General features: G+C 40.4%; 1 protein-coding gene across 1 annotated transcript in view; it reads left to right on the forward strand.

Annotated features, from left to right (window-relative positions):
• The first annotated feature begins 2,546 nt into the window (after positions 1-2,546).
• SPATA18 (spermatogenesis associated 18) overlaps positions 2,547-18,787 on the forward strand; it is a 31,274-nt gene continuing 15,033 nt past the window's right edge. The window contains exons 1-5 of the mRNA XM_063310482.1: positions 2,547-2,636; positions 5,228-5,333; positions 5,848-5,963; positions 8,082-8,200; positions 17,327-17,461. Coding sequence (XP_063166552.1) covers positions 2,547-2,636; positions 5,228-5,333; positions 5,848-5,963; positions 8,082-8,200; positions 17,327-17,461 — 566 coding nt within the window. The remainder of the gene's footprint in view (positions 2,637-5,227; positions 5,334-5,847; positions 5,964-8,081; positions 8,201-17,326; positions 17,462-18,787) is intronic.

Consider the following 18,787-nt stretch of genomic DNA (forward strand, 5'->3'; position numbering starts at 1 on the left):
GCTCTCCCAGAGACCCCATGGAGGAAAGCAGCTCAGGCTGAAGGGCGGGAGGGGCGCACGTGCGTTGCTATTTTTTATTCTGTCATCCTTGGATGCGCAGCTCAAAAAGAGAGCTGCAAAGATTTACCTTCGTTTAATGAAAATACCCTATTCTGACTGTAGAGACCCCTCACACTTTTTAGAATCTCGCCCCCTTTTTACCGTTAGCGCTTTCCCCGCAGCGGCAGCAGGACATGAATAGCTTGCTAAGGGCCGTTTTCCCCCAGACTGGTCCTCCCCAAATGTGTTGCGCAAGGAACTGGGAGAGTTAGCGGGCAAGGTGTCTCGAAGGCATCGAGTAGGAGAAGCCTGGCTGATACGACCGAAAAGATCTTCTTAAATTCACAGAATGGGAGGGTTGGAAGGGAACTTGGAGATCATCTAGTCCAACCCTCTTGTGACCTTGCTTTATTTATTTTGTTTTTATCTACGTTTATTGTTTAATTAATTTTATTGAACGTTTTAATTTTGGTTTTATTGTATACCGCCCAGAGTGAGTGAGATGGGTGGCCATATAAGTTCAATAAATACCTAAATAAAATAAATAAACCCTCTGTCTGGTTCAGGAATCCACTATAGCATCTCCAACTGATGGCCCCCGAGGCGCTGTTGAAACATCTTTAGTGAAACAGAGTCCACCGCTCCTGAAGCAGTCAGCTGTATGGTTAACAGTTCTTACCATAGGAAATTTGTCTCCATATCCAACAGAAATCTACAGCCTTCTAATTAAAAACCAGTGTTTCTAATCCTGCTTTCTGAAACAAGGTCTTCCAGGTGACAATCCTTCAGCTACTTCGGGGAAACTCTAATGTCCAACCACAATCCTCTTTTTTCTAGACTAAACATAATCAACACTTCCAGTTGTTCCTCATTGGCTTCTCCTGCCAGACCCCTTATTTGCTGTAAGAGGTTGCTGAACTCTGGACATGCTCTAGGTTGTCAATGACTTCCTAATATGCCATCCCCCAAACTGGAGACAATAATCTGAATACAGTCCAACCAATGCAGGACAGAGAGGAATGATGGCTGATCTTGAACTTAATCCTATAATTCTGTTTTTGCAGATGAGGACTGCATTTGGTTTTGTTGCAGCTGCATCACATTAATGCCATCTTGGAGAAAATGACAGGGCATTCTTCTCTAAGTGCTCTCACACACACCAATGTTTAATAATCCTTTCCAGAGTTTTGCTTTGTATTGATGTCAAGGTCACCATTCTGTAGTTACTCTGATCCCCTTTTTTCCCTTTTTTGAAAATAGGAACATCGCCATCTTTTTTTCTAAGCTAGAATCTTTTTATAACTGTTTCCATTCATCTTGGATACTTTGTTACTGAAGCAGCATCCCAGTCGATAAATAAGATAGACAGATAGATAGATGGCAGATGATAGATGTTAGATGATAGATAGATAGATAGAGATTGATAGATGATAGATAATATAGATGATAGAAATAGATTATAGATAGATTTTTTCAAGATGTAGAAGACAATAATCAGGACAAGAAGTGGGATCATTTTCCACTTCCCCATAATGTTTAGATTTTATCTTGTGGTCTGAAAATTAATGCTTATTTTGAGAAAGGCGCCTGAAATCCTGAACTCCTTAGAATGACTTGAGAGCGAGCGCGAGAGGGAGAGCGAGAGAGCGATCGCTACGCGCGTCCCTCTTATCCGCGCGCGGCTGCCCGTCGCGGAAGCGCCTATCCGTACCTTTGGAACGCGGGAAGCGCCTCCGTCTCCTTCCAGCCGCGCGCCGCGAGAGACCCAAAAGAGAGCGGCGTGCCGAAACCGCGGCCTTTGCAATGTTTTGTTCATTACCTGAACCCCTGATGGGACCCCATCTCTTCCCCCCGACAGTATCCGTTTGCGGCAGCGCGTAATAAAGGTCTCCGCCTGTGCGCCTCACAGACCCCTCCTAGAAACCTCTCCAAGGCGAGGCACCGGTTGGTTTTCTGTGGTAGAAGGTGGCAGCTAAGAGAAAGACCATGTGGGGGATCGAGTGATTCGGAAGGAGATCTTCCAACGTGTTTTATTTTCAAGCGGCCACTAGGCTCCCTCGCCTTCCCCCTCGGATGCCACGCGTGCTCAAGGGGGATCGCTTCTCCCGGGTTCCGGAGTTTAGAGAAGAGGAATGCAGGGCAGAGCGAAGGGAGGTGCGGTTTTCGGCGTTGCTACAACCAAAGAACTGGGCTCTTTCCGCGCAGCCGTGGCGTCCCTGACATCCGAGCAAAGCAAACGTCAGTTTGTTTAACAATCACCGAGTATAAAATGCTCCAATCATAGAGGAGGTTTGCAAAGGTAAATCCCAGGCTGAGCCCATCTGGAGGCCGCCGGCAGCTGAGGACCTCTCCTCGCCGATCTCCTCGCTGGGATCTCCGGGGTGGCGAAAAGCAAAATCCCCCGGGGAGAGGAAAGATCGATGCCCATTGCTTCGTCGGAAGAGAAGGCGCCTCTCCCCACAGCCTAAAGTCTCTCTTCACCCTTTTTGTCGCCATCTCTGGGAGGTATGGCTGCTGACACCCTGAGGAGACTGATCAACAATGAGACCTGCAGGATTTTACAGGAGAAGCTGGAAAGTTGGTATAAAGACTACCACGTGAGTGCGCAAAACCCCTGATTTATAAGTCAGTGTTGTCTTCCGAGAGAGCACCTGGAGACGACGGGGTGGCTGGTGTGTGTGTGTGTGTGTGTGTGTGTGTATGTATATATATGTTAGAGGTTAGGCAGAGGTTATTAGAACATCACTATATGTGGTGATGTTCTAATAATCTCTGCCGATTGTTTTATGTGATGAAATACTATTTTCTCTTCCGGCAAAAGCAAGGGCAGGCGAGGGGGCAAATGCGTGTCGGGGCGATGGGCTTCCAACCCGGCTGTCAAAGAACCGGCTCTTTTCAGAAAAGGACGTTTCTACTGAATCCTCTTCCTAAGGGAAAGAAAAGTCCGGCCATAATCTGATTTGCGAATGGCATTGAGATCCAAGTTTATGGCGGGAGATCGATCTGTACTGAGCGGATCTTGGAGACCTCTAGCGATTTCCCGGGAAAACAGTAACCAAGGACGCTGGATTTCAGCGCCAAGAGGGAGTGTTGTGGTTGCCACAGTTACAGAATATAATGGTATACCGACAACATCTTAGACCAGCGATTATTTGTAACTATTGATTACTCAAGTTTCTTTTCTTCCTCCCACACCCCAGTTTGGCAGGGATAGCGCTTGGTCGACCTTGAGTGATCTGAAAAGGCTACTTAGGTGGGGGAAACACACCAGGGAATTCCAGGGCTATAGGCTAGACTGGGAAGTTGAAAAACCTCCCAATGAGACCAGTGGAAAATCTCTTCGGTACTATTGACAACTAGACTGTGTGGAGTCTAGAGTGTCCCTGAAGTCACCAGGAGGCAGAAGCTGAGCTCAGTTTGGAGCAGCTTTTACATTTACACCCTTAGTTTACAGTCTCACAGGCAAGCTACTCCTCCTTAGTATTTGATGTCACATGGTCAGAATGACATCCTGTAAAATCTTTTTAGTTCTTAGATTTTTATTCTGCTGTTCCTCCAAGGTGCTCAGACCAGAGTGCTCGGCAGTCAGCTCTCTTTTTGTTCCTGCAACAGTCTCCTGAGGCAGATTGGACTGAGATACAGCAGCTATCCATGGCTGAGGATGATGTCTACCATTGGAAGTAAACAGCAAGTGGTTTAGCTACCTCTGCAGTTTGGATTACAATTTAATACAATCCACATCTTAATAACTGCAGTGTGAGGCTTATATTTGTCCTCAGGTCAACTGCAGAGAATAGCTGTATAAGAGCCCACTACAAGCTGTGTTGCTCTACTAGGACATACTCATTCTTTCCTCTTGGCAGCGTTTTAATGTTTTGTTGATGAATATCAGGACCATTTCAGGCTTTTGGATCTGTATTTTGCATCTTTAGGACAGGAATGGTTTTGGGACCTATCAGTTTATTTTTTTGAGATGAGTTTTGCATACATTTTCTTTGAATGTACTAAGATGAGCTGGAGATAATAGGAAATTAAAGATTTGTCCAGCCCTACCCAATTGCATCTGAGGTCTGACAGCTCAATGTATGGACAGGTTGAATTGAAAATCATTGCACTGTGAAGTGATATCCCAGAATTCTCTTTGTGGAGCTTTATCTGCCATGGCTCATTCACAAATACTGGTCATCATTTGATGCTGCAGTCATGTCTGAATGAAGCCTAACATTCTACTTCACGAAACCATGTTCCAGTGGTAGATTGTGTAGATCAGTGTTTCTCAACCTCAACAACTTTAAGATGTGTGGACTTCAACTCCCAGAATTCCCCAGCTATGCTGGCTGGGGAATTCTGGGAATTGAAGTCCACACATCTTAAAGTTGCTGAGGTTGAGAAACACTGGTATAGATCATACATTTTTCCCAGTTTCATGGAAGTGTTTCTGTGGATGCAAAACATTATTCCTGATTAGATGTTTGATCTAAGAATCTACATATGTGACAGTTCACCTGATTCCCACCAGTTTTCCTGTCCCATTTGATTGTTTAAAAAATAAAAAAAATTTAAAAATGGGAAGAAAAAACATGAACTTTGCATCATATTTATTTGCAATAAAGCGTTTGAAATCCACAAAGTTATTCATTTTGTGGAATGAGGAAGTCTCACAAGGCACCCATTTTGTCAGTGTGTCCACCACATGCTCTCACAATTCCAAATGTGCTGGGGGCAAAAAAGTTGTTCTTTTTTATGTATAGTATATAAGCATATGGAGTAACTGAAAATAATATACTGTAAACTGAAAATAGTTTTCTTTGCTAATGAAGTTGGTTATTTATTAAGTCAGTGTGAATGTAGACTGTTTTTTTTCTCTGCTGTGAATGTACAGCTCACATCTCAATCCTTGCTTTATTATGTTTAATATTACATATTTACTCAGTTCCCATGTGCAAGGTGATCTTTCAATAAACAAGCAAATCTTTCCCATGATCAGTATGGCCAAAAGTAAGAAAAGGTTTAGGCTACCTTTCCTCAGATGTATTACAATATAATTCCTGTCATTCCTGCTCAGCAGGAGGGACGTATGATATAAAACTATATTTCTGACTCAGATTTGTTCTATTGGTAAGAATGACTGGTGAAGGAATAATATGGATAAAACAGGATTAATCAAGAACATTTACCTGATTTTCAGATTAACTCATATGATCAAAATTTGACTTTATGCTGTGAAATCATGGAACTGAGTGCCATGATTCAGGGACAACTGTTTTCGATTCTCAATCAAGCTTGTCAAGAAGGTGAGATTGTTCTATAGCAGGGGTCCCCAAATTCTTCAGCTCAATGACCCCTTCATGAAGTTTCAGATTGTTCATCGACCCTCAATAATAATGAAAATAATTTATTAAATACTACTGTAACTAATAGTACTATGAATAATAACAATACTAGATAATAATAATAATAATGACTTCATAAAATAGGCAATATTTAAAATATGAATAGTGTAAGATTTAACATACCATTTTTACTGAAACTGTTGATGTCCTTAATGGGAAGGATGCATCTGATGTCAACAAGCGCACCAATATTTGGTTGGAGACTGGTAAGTTTTAGTCGTAAGTCACCACACCCTACCAGGTTCAGTCTGTTCCTACTGGCTCCCAGACATTTATTGACCCACTGGCTAGTCCCATGCTCTATATGTGTGGCATGTTTTTGTGTGTATGCATGTATTGTTGAAATTGGTTCATACCCAATCATTTAAAGCATTTTGTCAAATATCTTTTTCATCCCTTTTATTTGTTGACTCAGGTGGCAATTATACAGGTATGGAAATAATAAAATCTCGTCTCCTCCCATGGTTGGGTACTTGTTTTTCTAGCCCCACTTCTGGAAGGACCTTGGACACATGTTCTTCTGTCTTACAGGTAGTTTTAATTTTTAAAAATATATTTCCTGGTATAAAAAAAAGTTTGCATGATTTTGATTCAGATATTGTATCTTTATCATCACTCCTTGAAAATGGACCCGGCTGTTCAGACTTCAAATGGAGAATTTGAAATTGATTGCAAAGACCACACACAAATTTCTCCGGAGAACTTCCTGTTGAAAACACAATTTTATAGCGGATCTTCATTCTATCAAAGATTTTGTAATTCAAAAGTCAGTTTGTAAGCCTTTTTGCCATTTTGCTTGGTCAGTGAACATTTTACATAAAGTTCTTCTAGAAGTATAGGTTAATCTAATCTATTCATGGCTGTTTTATGGAAGAGTCCCTAAGTTTGTATTTGTGGTTTTATATTTATGTAGAATATTTTAATGGGGAAAGCAATAGTATAGTTGGGAAAATGGATTTGACAAATAGGCATGTTTCCAAGGCTTCTGTGCACATCCAGGTAAACTACATGATGAAGAAAGAGGATTTCAAACGACAGAGGAGTTTGCTCAAGTGAATGTGGCATGGCTGAGCATGTAGTAGTGTGAAAGGTCTTACACCTTCTCTTCCAGAAGCCTTCTGTACATCCTAGTTCTACCTCCTTCAAATCCCAGGATTCTCATCAGCAGCTGTGTTGGCTATGGAATTCTCAGATTTGAAATCCACATTCCTGGAAACTGTCAGGGCTGGAAACACTGGTGCAGAAGCTTGGTAGTTACTAGTGTAACTACCTTTATTCCTGGGGTGTTCTCCCCCATCCCAAGTGTGTAAGAGGGATACAGCTCCCACAACTTTGTTGCTTTTCTGGCAAGTTAAAAAAGGGAAAAATAAAGATAAAAAGGAAAGCATTTTATAGGGCCACCTCCTGTCCCTGTAGTGCAGCTAGGGGAATCATCTCTTCCTTTTGCCTTTTGAAAATAGACCAATTTATAAGGGATAAGTAAAATAAAACTTTATTAATTAAAAAAAGTGGGGTGGAAGAGAATGTAAAATACATTTTTAAACCTTCAGCAGGAAAGGAGACAACAATTTATATCAGTGTTTTTCAAACTTGGCAACTTTAAGACGGGTGGACTTCAACTCCCAGAATTCCCCAGGAACATCTTAAAGTTGCCAAGTTTGAAAAACACTGATTTATACTGTTCTGTATGATCATTTCCCAAAACTCTCTGTCTCAGTTCTTGCTGGATTTCTCCTCCAGATCCCTGGGGATTCCTGTCAGTTAATGCTGAGATAGCTGGAGAGATGGAACGAAATACAATTCTTGCATACTGCGTAGTACTTGGGTATTCTTGTCATTGGGAATAATAATGATGACAAACCAAACGTATGTTCTTAATGAAGGAGGTGCATACAACCTCAGATACAATAATTAGCTGAAATGCTCTGGACAATCTGAATGCAGTGTTTTCCAGCCTGACTGCTGTGCTGACTGGGAAATCTTAAGAGTTGTACATCTGGAGGACATTGTGATATGGAAGCTGCATCTTTCATAGAAAGGTCCAGAATGTTAAACATCTTCATCTGGAAAATTAAAGCAACTACTGAAGTATCTTTGCTACTAAACGGTGCTGCTCACCTTCTTCATACCTCTTGAAGGACCTTTCTGCCAGGAAAAAGCTATGTGGGGCGGGGGGGAGCATATGATGTGATCTAAGCATGCTATTTGTATTGCAACAAAAGCAAAATCCTTTTTCGATGATACAGACATTGACATACAGTTAGGTTCCTCTCCCAGGGATCTGGCTGCCCTCTTTCTGCATATAATTACTATTTTAACTGAAATTGAAATACAGGGATATTTGTCCCAAGCTGAAATTGGGTAAAAATTGGGAAATGTATGCTGTGTGATGTTGCAGTGCCAACCCTACCCCTTAGATGTGTTTGTTTCAAGGTTTGAAATGCCAGGATGAAAGGCAGGGAGTTGTATTGCAACCTCATGACACAAGTATCTTCACTTGATCATCTTTGCCCCCCCTCCCCCCGCCATGTTAAGCTACTTAAAATTAAGATATCAGTAGCATTTCTTGCAATATTTCTGCGATATATTAACATGCCAAACAAACACTCTTCTATTTATAATTTTTAGACTCTGTATCTCTGCTTGCAGGAATCTCTTGAGAAAGACAGACTGCTGAGGGAAATAAGCAGTACCCGGAACCATGAAGTTCAACAGCTGGAAAAAGAATTGAATGCCACCCGGTTACAGCTCAGTATGCTGCAACAAGAGTAGGACAATTTTTTTGATCCTTCTTTGATCAGTTGAAAATATTAAATCCTGTCGTATACAAATAACTTTGCAGCATGTTTATAAGCAAAGGTCTTCCAGGTATGATGGGACATAATAGGCAGGATTTCCAGCCAGCATGGCCAATAGTTGGGAATTCTGGGGATTGTCATTCCTGTCAGTCTGGAGAGCACCAGATGAGAAAAGGCTACTTGACATAAGGCATGGGTAGATTGTATATTATATTGTACAGTGCAAGGTGTTTACAATACTGTACGCTTAGCATACAGTAACTATTACATTGGCAGTGGAAGGTAAGTTTTTTTGCAGGTGGGTGGGGGTGCCTTTAAGTCATTCTTGGTTTCTGGTGACTGTCTGGACAAGTCCCTACAATTCTCTTGGCAACGTTTTTGGAAAAGATTTTAAACATTTAATCCAGAAATAACGATAAGCACCAAGAGAGTCCACTTCTTGCTGTAGAAAGCCTCTCTTAGGGTACGAAAACTTAAAATAAATATATAAATTGGGTGATTTAGAAATGGACCTAATGTTCCTTTAAGGCTACAGCATGGGTTGGAAATGGTTATGTCCCCACCTCCCGTCGTCTCTTACTGGATTGTCGCGAACTCTATTTGCAATTCTCTGGCTGCAAGACGGCGATTTGGAGAGCAGATGGGATGATTCTGAGCATTTTCTTTATTCATGAATAAATATCAGATCACTCATTCCCTGTTAAGAAAGTAGGTTCCTTAAAATAGCTTTCATCTCCTCTTCTCTTTCAACCACCCTTAGCAAGAATGCCATTTTGCTGCTGTCAAGAACATTTGAATTTGCTGAAGATTGTTGGGGTTTGGGGGTTTGAAGGAGAAACAGTGATCTTGCTAAAGATTATTGACGGAGGGAAGTTTAACTTAGTCTTCCTTCTCAGTGTTCCTGAATGTATGGCTGAGTGGTGGGGCAGATAGGTGAATAAATATGAAATGTTCATAAGTTGTAGACCCATTCAGGGCATCTGCCTGGAGTGGTATCGTGTGTGTGTGTGTGTGTGTATGTGAAAAAAGTAAAGATGGTTGTCATGGCAGCCTGACTGAATCTTGCCCCTTCAGTTACACTGCTGCAACCACCATCATAGCTATTTTGTCCTCCCCTAGATATCATTATCTGCCCATTTATAGATAGTTTGTGGAAACCAGTACAACCTGATCCATGTTCCCCCTGAAAATAGAAGTTTTTCTAAGCCATATATAATTAGCTTGCTTATATATTTATTTATTTATTAAATTTGTATGGCTACCGATACATAACTCTGGGTGCCTAACAACAGTTAAAAACGTCCTAAAACACATAACTACAAAAACAACATACACACTATCAGCAGCTGAAGTAAAAAACAAAACTACCACCAACAAATCAGTATAACCATTGTGCAGGCTCTGCTTATTTCATAATGCTGAAAATGATCCTTCTTTATTTACTTATTCATTTTTACGACCAGGAAGTTTGTAAAAGCATCACTTTAGTAGTATTTACGATATACTGTCTTTATTTATTTTTAATCCCGCCTTTATTATTTTTATAAATAACTCAAGGCAGTGAATGTACCTAATACTCCTTCCTCCTCCTATTTTCCCCACAACAACAACCCTGTGAGGTGAGTTGGGCTGAAAGAGAGTGACTAGACAAAACTTACCCAGCTGCTTTCATGCCTAAGGTGGGACTAGAACAGACTCCTGGTTTCTAGCCCCGCACCTTAACCGCTAGACCAAACTGGCTCTTTACCTGACAGAAAGTGCTTTTTTCCCTCAGATAAATTATGTTTAAAATGAGAAGGTTCTCTCAGATTAATTGAACATATAGTAATGGAGATAGATTTTTTTTCTGTACAGTCTTCCCTCATCTTAAACTTAGGGTTGTCTTCCTTTTGAATAAATACAATGAATTGTTTTTCAGTTTAGATCTATTGACACATGTATAATAAACTGCCAAATCTCTTTGATTATGACAGGCACAAAAGCAATCAAAGAAATGTCAATACTGGAATTACTTTGATGATCTGGCTTTTCTTGATATGCATTTAACGAAAAATTAATTAAGTGCCTTGAGATGAAATCCAGTATCATGAAAGAGACCTTTTATTCATGCAATGGTCCTTTCCCACTGTTCTGCCAAGTGTCCAGGCAGTGATCAGTGGCCCAGACAATTGGTTCTTTTAGATCCAGAGACAATAAGCACACCAGGAGTAAAGCAATTTTAAGCTTTCTTATTAACATAAGCAAACATATTTAAACAGAAATGCAGTTTAGGCAGATTAAACAGAAATACAAGAAAACATAACATGAAAAGCATAACAGATCAAGCAAAATGATACCCAATCTCCCATCAGCTGTCAGGAGCCCCTTAATAACAACAGCAGAGATACCCCAGGGCAGCTCCATTTCCAGAGTACTGAGCCCTAAGTCTGTGCAGAAGCTTCCCAAGCCAATTCTGCACACAGCACCCCGTCTGTGGCCAAGCTTCCAACTCAAGAGGCAATCTTAAAGTCTTTATTAAAGTCTGGCCCTAAAATCTCATGACCCTGTTTGCATGGTACTGAGACTGCAGGATCCGACCTTGACTAGATAATTCCCAGGATCTGGAACACCTGTTTATGACATAATTCAATAGGCTGGGAAGCTATGCAGATAAGCTAGTGCTACCATAAACAATCTTGGGGTTTTCTCTTCTCCCCACCTTTTCAAACAACAGTGAAAAACATGCAGGTTAAACATAGCTCAGAATGAACTCTAAACTTCTATAATTTTCTTAGTATGAAGGAGAAATCAAAACATGTCACTTAAATTCCTTGAAATACAATGGTCTTCCGCATTGCCACTAAACCCACCTGTTATCTCTTCTGCAGCCACCTCATCCCTACCATCTGATCTGGAGATTAACTCTCCAAAATGTATTTTGAAGACATGTGAGAAAAGGAAGCTGCAGGAGAAGGGACTGTTCCCTCTTGTTTCAGTGAAGGCATCTTTCCTCTAGCAAGGGGGCTTCATAGAATACCTCCCAACACTATTATCCCTAAGTTTTTTTAAGTGCATTCTCATAATTGCAGAGAACACAACAGCAATGAGCTATCTCAATGCTGCATTTGTTTTTGTTTTTAATACAGTCTGTGTATGACAGAGGACATCCATTATTTATCTCTAATTTGCCTACTAAACTGACAATTGGGAAGGATTCAGTAATCATATGAAGGAAGCTGTTTGTTGTTATATCAGAGCACTGGAATGCATTGGCAATGTTGTGAGATGCTGATGGCCAAAGTGTCAATCAGGCTTAACAGTTTAGGAAGAATCCATAGTTTAGTGGAACAGCCCTTAGAATTTCCATTTAAAAGCTTCTGGGAAGCAAGCACTGGGCATCATTTGCATGGTATTTGGAAAAGCTGCTTCAGGTCAGAGTAAGCAGCACTAGCCTAGATTGACCAATGGATGGGCAGATACATAAGTTGATTTTTGAAGCTGTGATCCAATTACAACCTCCAAAATATATGCAAATAGCACTCACTACAAATGTTAGCTTCTGCAAAGAAAATATATGAGAGGTGTTCTGTAAAAGATTGAGCTTTTGTTATATATTTGTGGCCTTCTAAATTGCGATTTAAGTTATACATGCTTGTGCTATTCATATATTTTGCTTGCATGTACTTAAGAAACTATCACTTAAGGTAAAAGTGATTGTTATATTATATTATGACAGTTCCCCAGAAAGTAGAGGATCTGGGGTTGGTTGAAGGCTACTCCTGCTGTGCTAGTTGATGTGATTTTGATAAGGTACTTTACCTTATCATTAAGGTAGATTAGATTAAATCAGCCTGTTCCAAGCTCACATCTTCCAAAGAGGTTAATCAGGATTGCAGTTTTTCAGGATACTGTGTCCTGTCTCATTGAACAAACTAGAAGAAGTAGTGTCTTTTACATTTAAAGGTATATCTTTGGGTATTGAATTCTCTTGCAGTCTTACAGAAGCCCAGTTGGCTCTTGAAGACACAAAGATGAAATCAGCCACTACTCTTTTGGCAGCAGAAGATGAAATTGTTCAGCTAAAAGCAGAGTAAGGAAAAAAAAAACCCTATTTTGCAGGGCTATTTATGACTATTACCTATTTATCAAAATTAGTTTTAGATTCTCCATTTTGTAATGTTCATAATTTATTGACCTGAGTTGCTTTTGGACAGATGCGGATAAATCTTCTTACAAGTACCTGTTTTTGAATATACAGTATGTAAAAAGAAACATATGATGCCTTACTTCTTGAATGAAACAAAGGGAACAACATATTACAATTTTAAACCAACTAAGGTGCCATGGCTGCATACACTCAATCTCAGCTATGAATTCTCAAAGCAAACTTGCAAATCTCAGACTGATTAAAAGAAACCAGGGCAAACAAGTTTTGTGTGCTCTATGGCCTTTAAGTAAGTCCAACATTGTTTTATTTGGTTTCTACCCTAGGCTACCATATGTACTTACTTGGCCAAAAATACTTAGGCATATTCCTTACATTTACACTCCTCTGACTAAACAGAGAAAATTGCAAGGCCGTCTCATCTCATCTCATCTCACTCAGTCTTATTCCTAAAGTGTTTCTGCACAGTTTGAGATAAAGGCATAATTGTAGGGGTTGTTTTTTTGTAGAGCATAAATGGCTAGACTAATTCTGCCTTTAAAAAAAAATAGAATGCTTTGTTAATTGTTTTCTACTTTGGCATTTACATTAAATGCAATTCATTCAAGTGATTGTCATTAATGTTCTTCAAATGGTTAATATCTACTTACTTATTCTATTTCTAATATGCCTAATAATTGGATGCTTTTGTGTTGTATTTCTAAACATTGTTTTCCTGACAAACGTATGGCATGATTTTTGTAATTCAGCTGCTCTGCTCCAGTGATAAGAAAGCTGATCTTCTCCACATGTGGACTACAAGTCCCACAGTACTTTACCATTGGCCATGCTGGCTGAGGCTGATGAGGGTTGAAGTTTAAAACATCACATGGGCGTGAGATAGCCTAACTTTTCTCCAGATAATGAGGTGGCTTAATTTTTTTCTCTAACGACTGAGCTTGAAGAAATATAGCATAATCTGCAACATCACAACAACTTCAAAGGCCCTCTTTGTAATTTCAAGAGTGAAAGCTGCAGATATGAATAAAAGTTGGTGGACATATCATAACAGAAAGCAACACATATTTTTAAAAAGTAAAGGTATGTGAAACATGGACACCATACATATAATTTACAATTGGAAATGCCAATGCCAAGCTTGGATTATAAGATAAAGGCTATACTACAGATAGAGTTATCATTTCTCAGCTACAGTATGAATATTACCTGAATAAAGTCATGCAATTGAAATGATCAACATTGGCTTTTAGGCCTCCCTTTTTACAGGGCTTATAGTTCTTCAAAACAGCATGAATTTTTGGATGCTTTTGATGGTATCTGACATTGCAATTTGACCACATTTGAACCATTTCAGCACAGAGCGAGTGTGGCACAGTGGTTAAGGTGCTGGACTGGCACTGGGGAGATTAAGTCCCCCACACAGCCAGGGAAGTTCCCTGGATACTTTCAGCCCAACCCAACTCACAGAGATTTTATTATGGGGAAAAATGTATACTGCATTGAGTTCCTGATTAAAAGGCAAGTTATACATTTAACACATAAACAAGTACATCTGAGGTTAGGAATTTTTAAAGTTTTAATTTTGTATTTTTTTGCTAAGTCCCAAGCACTATTATATCAATGAATCATTCTGCTGGAATTGTTCAGTTTGCTTGGTGATTTGCCACCCAGAATAATGTTGCTACCTCCTGTTCTGCATCTTAGCCTACAACTTAATTTATGAGTAAGTTACCTAGATATCAAGATACTCCTTTGAGAGAGATTGCTATGTATTTCCTACCAATGGTTAAAAAGAATTGTATTTGCTCTGCAATTCCTATTTTTTAGTCAGTTCTGATAATGAAAGAATTTATAACCAGATATTGCTAGCCAAATCAGTATGCTGCAAAGGTGACATCAGAAATTCTTTGTATTGTTCTGGTTTGTTGAAATTATCCATAGTAATTTCTGTTGGTACTTTTAAAAATCAGTTGCAATTCTCAGTTGAAACTAATGGAGGTTTCTCTACTAATTTTTATGAAGATGTCACCAGTTGTTGTTGTTGTTTATTCGTTTAGTCGCTTCCGACTCTTCGTGACTTCATGGACCAGCCCACGCCAGAGCTTCCTGTCGGTCGCCAACACCCCCAGCTCCCCCAGGGACGAGTCCGTCACCTCTAGAATATCATCCATCCATCTTGCCCTTGGTCGGCCCCTCTTCCTTTTGCCCTCCACTCTCCCTAGCATCAGCATCTTCTCCAGGGTGTCCTGTCTTCTCATGATGTGGCCAAAGTATTTCATTTTTGCCTTTAATACCATTCCCTCAAGTGAGCAGTCGGGCTTTATTTCCTGGAGTATGGACTGGTTTGATCTTCTTGCAGTCCAAGGCACTCTCAGAATTTTCCTCTAACACCACAGTTCAAAAGCATCGATCTTCCTTCTCTCAGCCTTCCTTATGGTCCAGCTCTCGCAGCCATATGTTACTACGGGGAACACCATTGCTTTAACTATGCGGGCCTTTGTTGTCAGTGTGATGTCTCTGCTCTTAACTATTTTATCGAGGTTTGTCATTGCTCTTCTCCCAAGGATTAAGCGTCTTCTGATTTCCTGACTGCAGTCAGCATCTGCAGTAATCTTCGCACCTAGAAATACAAAGTCTTTCACTGCTTCTACATTTTCTCCCTCTATTTGCCAGTTATCAATCAAGCTGGTTGCCATAATCTTGGTTTTTTTGAGGTTTAGCTGCAAACCAGCTTTTGCACTTTCATCATAAGGCTCCTCAGTTCCTCTTCACTTTCAGCCATCAAAGTGGTATCATCTGCATATCTGAGATTGTTAATGTTTCTTCCAGCGATTTTAACTCCAGCCTTGGATTCCTCAAGCCCAGCATGTCGCATGATGTGTTCTGCGTACAAGTTGAATAGGTAGGGTGAGAGTATACAGCCCTGCTGTACTCCTTTCCCAATCTTAAACCAGTCTGTTGTTCCGTGGTCTGTTCTTACTGTTGCTACTTGGTCATTATACCGATTCTTCAGGAGGCAGACAAGATGACTTGGTATCCCCATACCACTAAGAACTTGCCACAATTTGTTATGGTCCACACAGTCAAAGGCTTCAGAATAGTCAATAAAACAGAAATAGATGTTTTTCTGAAACTCCCTGGCTTTTTCCATTATCCATTGGATATTGGCAATTTGGTCCCTAGTTCCTCTGCCTTTTCTAAACCCAGCTTGTACATCTGGCAATTCTTGCTCCATGAATTGCTGAAGTCTACCTTGCAGGATCTTGAGCATTACCTTATTGGCATGTGAAATGAGTGCCACTGTTCGATAGTTTGAACATTCTTTAGTGTTTCCCTTTTTTGGTATGGGGATATAAGTTGATTTTTTCCAATCTGATGGCCATTCTTGTGTTTTCCAAATTTGCTGGCATATAGCATGCATTACCTTGACAGCATCATCTTGCAAGATTTTGAACAGTTCAGCTGGGATGCCGTTGTCTCCTGCTGCCTTGTTATTAGCAATGCTTCTTAAGGCCCACTCAACCTCACTCTTCAGGATGTCTGGCTCTAGCTCACTGACCACACCGTCAAAGCTATCCCCAATATTGTTATCCTTCCTATACAGGTCTTCCATATATTCTTGCCACCTTTTCTTGATCTCTTCTTCTTCTGTTAGGTCCTTGCCATCTTTGTTTTTGATCATACCCATTTTTGCCTTGGAATTTACCTCTGATGTTTCTAATTTTCTGGAAGAGGTCTCTTGTCCTTCCTATTCTATTGTCTTCTTCCACTTCCACGCATTGCTTGTTTAAAAATAATTCCTTATCTCTTCTGGCTAACCTCTGGAATTTTGCATTTAATTGGGCATATCTCCCCCTATCACTGTTGCCTTTTGCTTTCCTTCTTTCTTTGGCTTCCTGTGGGTAGAGAAAAATCAGCAAAATAGATGTGGGGGAAGACAAGCTTGTTTGCAGGGCAGTGCAATTAAACAATGGAATTACATTTTTTAAAATGCCTAATGTTGATAATTAACAATGTAAACTTATCCAGAATCTTATGCTTATTCCCACTGTGCTCATTCTGACTTACTCTCTAGTTAAGCTTATTTAAGATTGCAACCTAAATGTTTTGAGCGTTGATGCTACAGAATGACGGTTAGCAAGCACCAGCTTAGCTTAATAACAGCCAGTTGTAAAATAATAACCTCTGAGGCCACTATTGTCATGCACTTGAAATGAGCTCTAAAATGTACAGTTCCACCAGGTGAACCGTGGGGCCTTCAGTTCAGCCTCTGGCAACACTCTACACATACGTTCCCATCCTATGGCGTGTAAAGCATACCATGACATTTAAAGTCAGTGGGGAAACTCCTACTTACTGTACATGATTGATAAGAGAGGGATAGAGGCCCCCTGCACTTGTGTAAAGGGAGTGGGAACCCTGATTAGTGGATCGGAAGGTAAGGCCTGTTTAAAGGGGAATGGGCAGCAAGGTAAAACCAGGAAGAAAGCAGGGCACACACACTTGGACAAATGAGCAAACTTGGGCAGAGTGAAGGGAAAGTAGGGGTGGGAAGGCCTTGGTACTGACAGTGGTGGTAACCTTTGAGTTGACAAGACCAGCTGCTTTCTCCTAGCGCTTTTGGAATTGAAGCAGATTGAAACCCTAGAAGTTTTCTTATACTCCTAGTGATGATACAACATGATATGCCTCAATGTTTATTTGTGACCTTACAGGTTAGTAATGAAATCCAGAAATTTCCACATGGCTTTCAACTGGCTAAGCAATAAAAACAAAAATGCTAAGGTTTATCTTAAATTGTGAGGATAATTGTCCCTTGTGTAGTGGGAACTCTTGAGTTCTTCTTCCTGCTTACGACTTTTTAACGTTTTGTGTAGATGTTAATATGACACTGGAAGCAGGGAATTAATTTCTGTTATTTCATTTTATCTGATTTATTTTTTGTGGTTAAGCCTAAAGGCTTCTCGTGCAAAAGAAGATAGCACTTTGCAAAATCTAGAGCGGCTGAGTGACTACGAGAATCAGCTTCAAATGCTAAAGGATGATATTGCTATCCTTAGGTTTCAGAACTCTCGTCTTCAAAGCAGGTAAGGACCCCTGAAGTTTTTGCAGCTTCTGACAGCCAAAAGGCAAGCTTCTCACGGTGTCTTCTTTAAGCAGACTTATTTCTACATTCACTAGAGCAGAGTTTCTCAACCAGGGTTCTGTGGAAGCCTAGGGTTCCATGAGAGGTCACTAGGGGTTCCCTGGGAGATCACGATTTATTTAAAAATTATTTCCAATTATGGCAACTTGACATTAAAGAGGTAAGTTTCATTCTTTATTTTTAGTTTAAGAACATGGTGAATGCCTATAATACAGGCCTACCCGTGAAACGAATATAATACTTTTGTAACTTCTGGCCTATATTTGAGCCTGAATGTGCAGGAGTTCCCCGAGGCCTGAAAAATATTTCAAGGGTTCCTCCAGGGTCAAAAGGTTGAAAAAGGCTCAGCTAGAGATTTCTTGGTCTTCTTGCTGACTACCTGTGATGTACTGGGGAAGTGGTTACATGTTTTCTGGAAAAAGGAAGAATGTGCAGATGTTCTGGGCTTGAATATTTTGCCAATCGCTATCCAATTCCCCATGCTCTGAAAAGCTCATTATATTCTGTTCTTCTGGGGAAAGAGGCCATTTCAATAGATCTGTAATTCAGTACTCCAACCTGTCAATTCAAGATGAAACAACTTCCATCCAAAGATAAAGAATTGTATCTATTGAAAAATGATTTTTAAAAAATAGTTTGAATTTGGGAATATTCAAGAAAATAATTTGATGTACCAAACTGAAGAAAACCAGAATCAAGAGCAGTAAAGTATCTCATCATGATAAAGGCTGAAGAACACCAGACCTTTAACATATCTGGTCCTTTATAAAGGTAAAGGTAAAGGTTTCCCTTGACATCAAGTCTAGTCGTGTCCGACTCTAGGGGGCGGTGCTCATCTCCATTTCAAAGCCGAAGAGCTGGCGATTGTCCGTAGACACTTCCGTGGTCATGTGGCTGGCATGACTAACCGGAACGCCGTTACCTGCCCACCGAAGTGGTACCTATTAAGCTACTCACATTTGCATGTTTTCGAACTGCTAGGTTGGCAGGAGCTGGGACTAGCAACGGGAGCTCACCCCGTCACATGGAATCGAACCGCTGACCTTCCGATAGGCAAGCTCAGCAGCTCAGCGGTTTAACCCGCAGCGCCACCGCGTCCCTCTAGGTCCTTTATAAGCAATGATAATAAAAAAGGGCAAGTGTTTTCCTAAGAACAATAGCAACTATAAAACTATATTCCAAAATCCAGTTCTTCCAAGGGAACTATCTGGAACAAAGTGCTTGTAGCAGTAAAGATCTTGCCTTCCTGCCATTTGGTAAATCTGTT

Source organism: Candoia aspera, chromosome 8 (genome assembly GCF_035149785.1).
Source record: "Candoia aspera isolate rCanAsp1 chromosome 8, rCanAsp1.hap2, whole genome shotgun sequence".
Lineage (NCBI taxonomy): Eukaryota > Metazoa > Chordata > Lepidosauria > Squamata > Boidae > Candoia > Candoia aspera.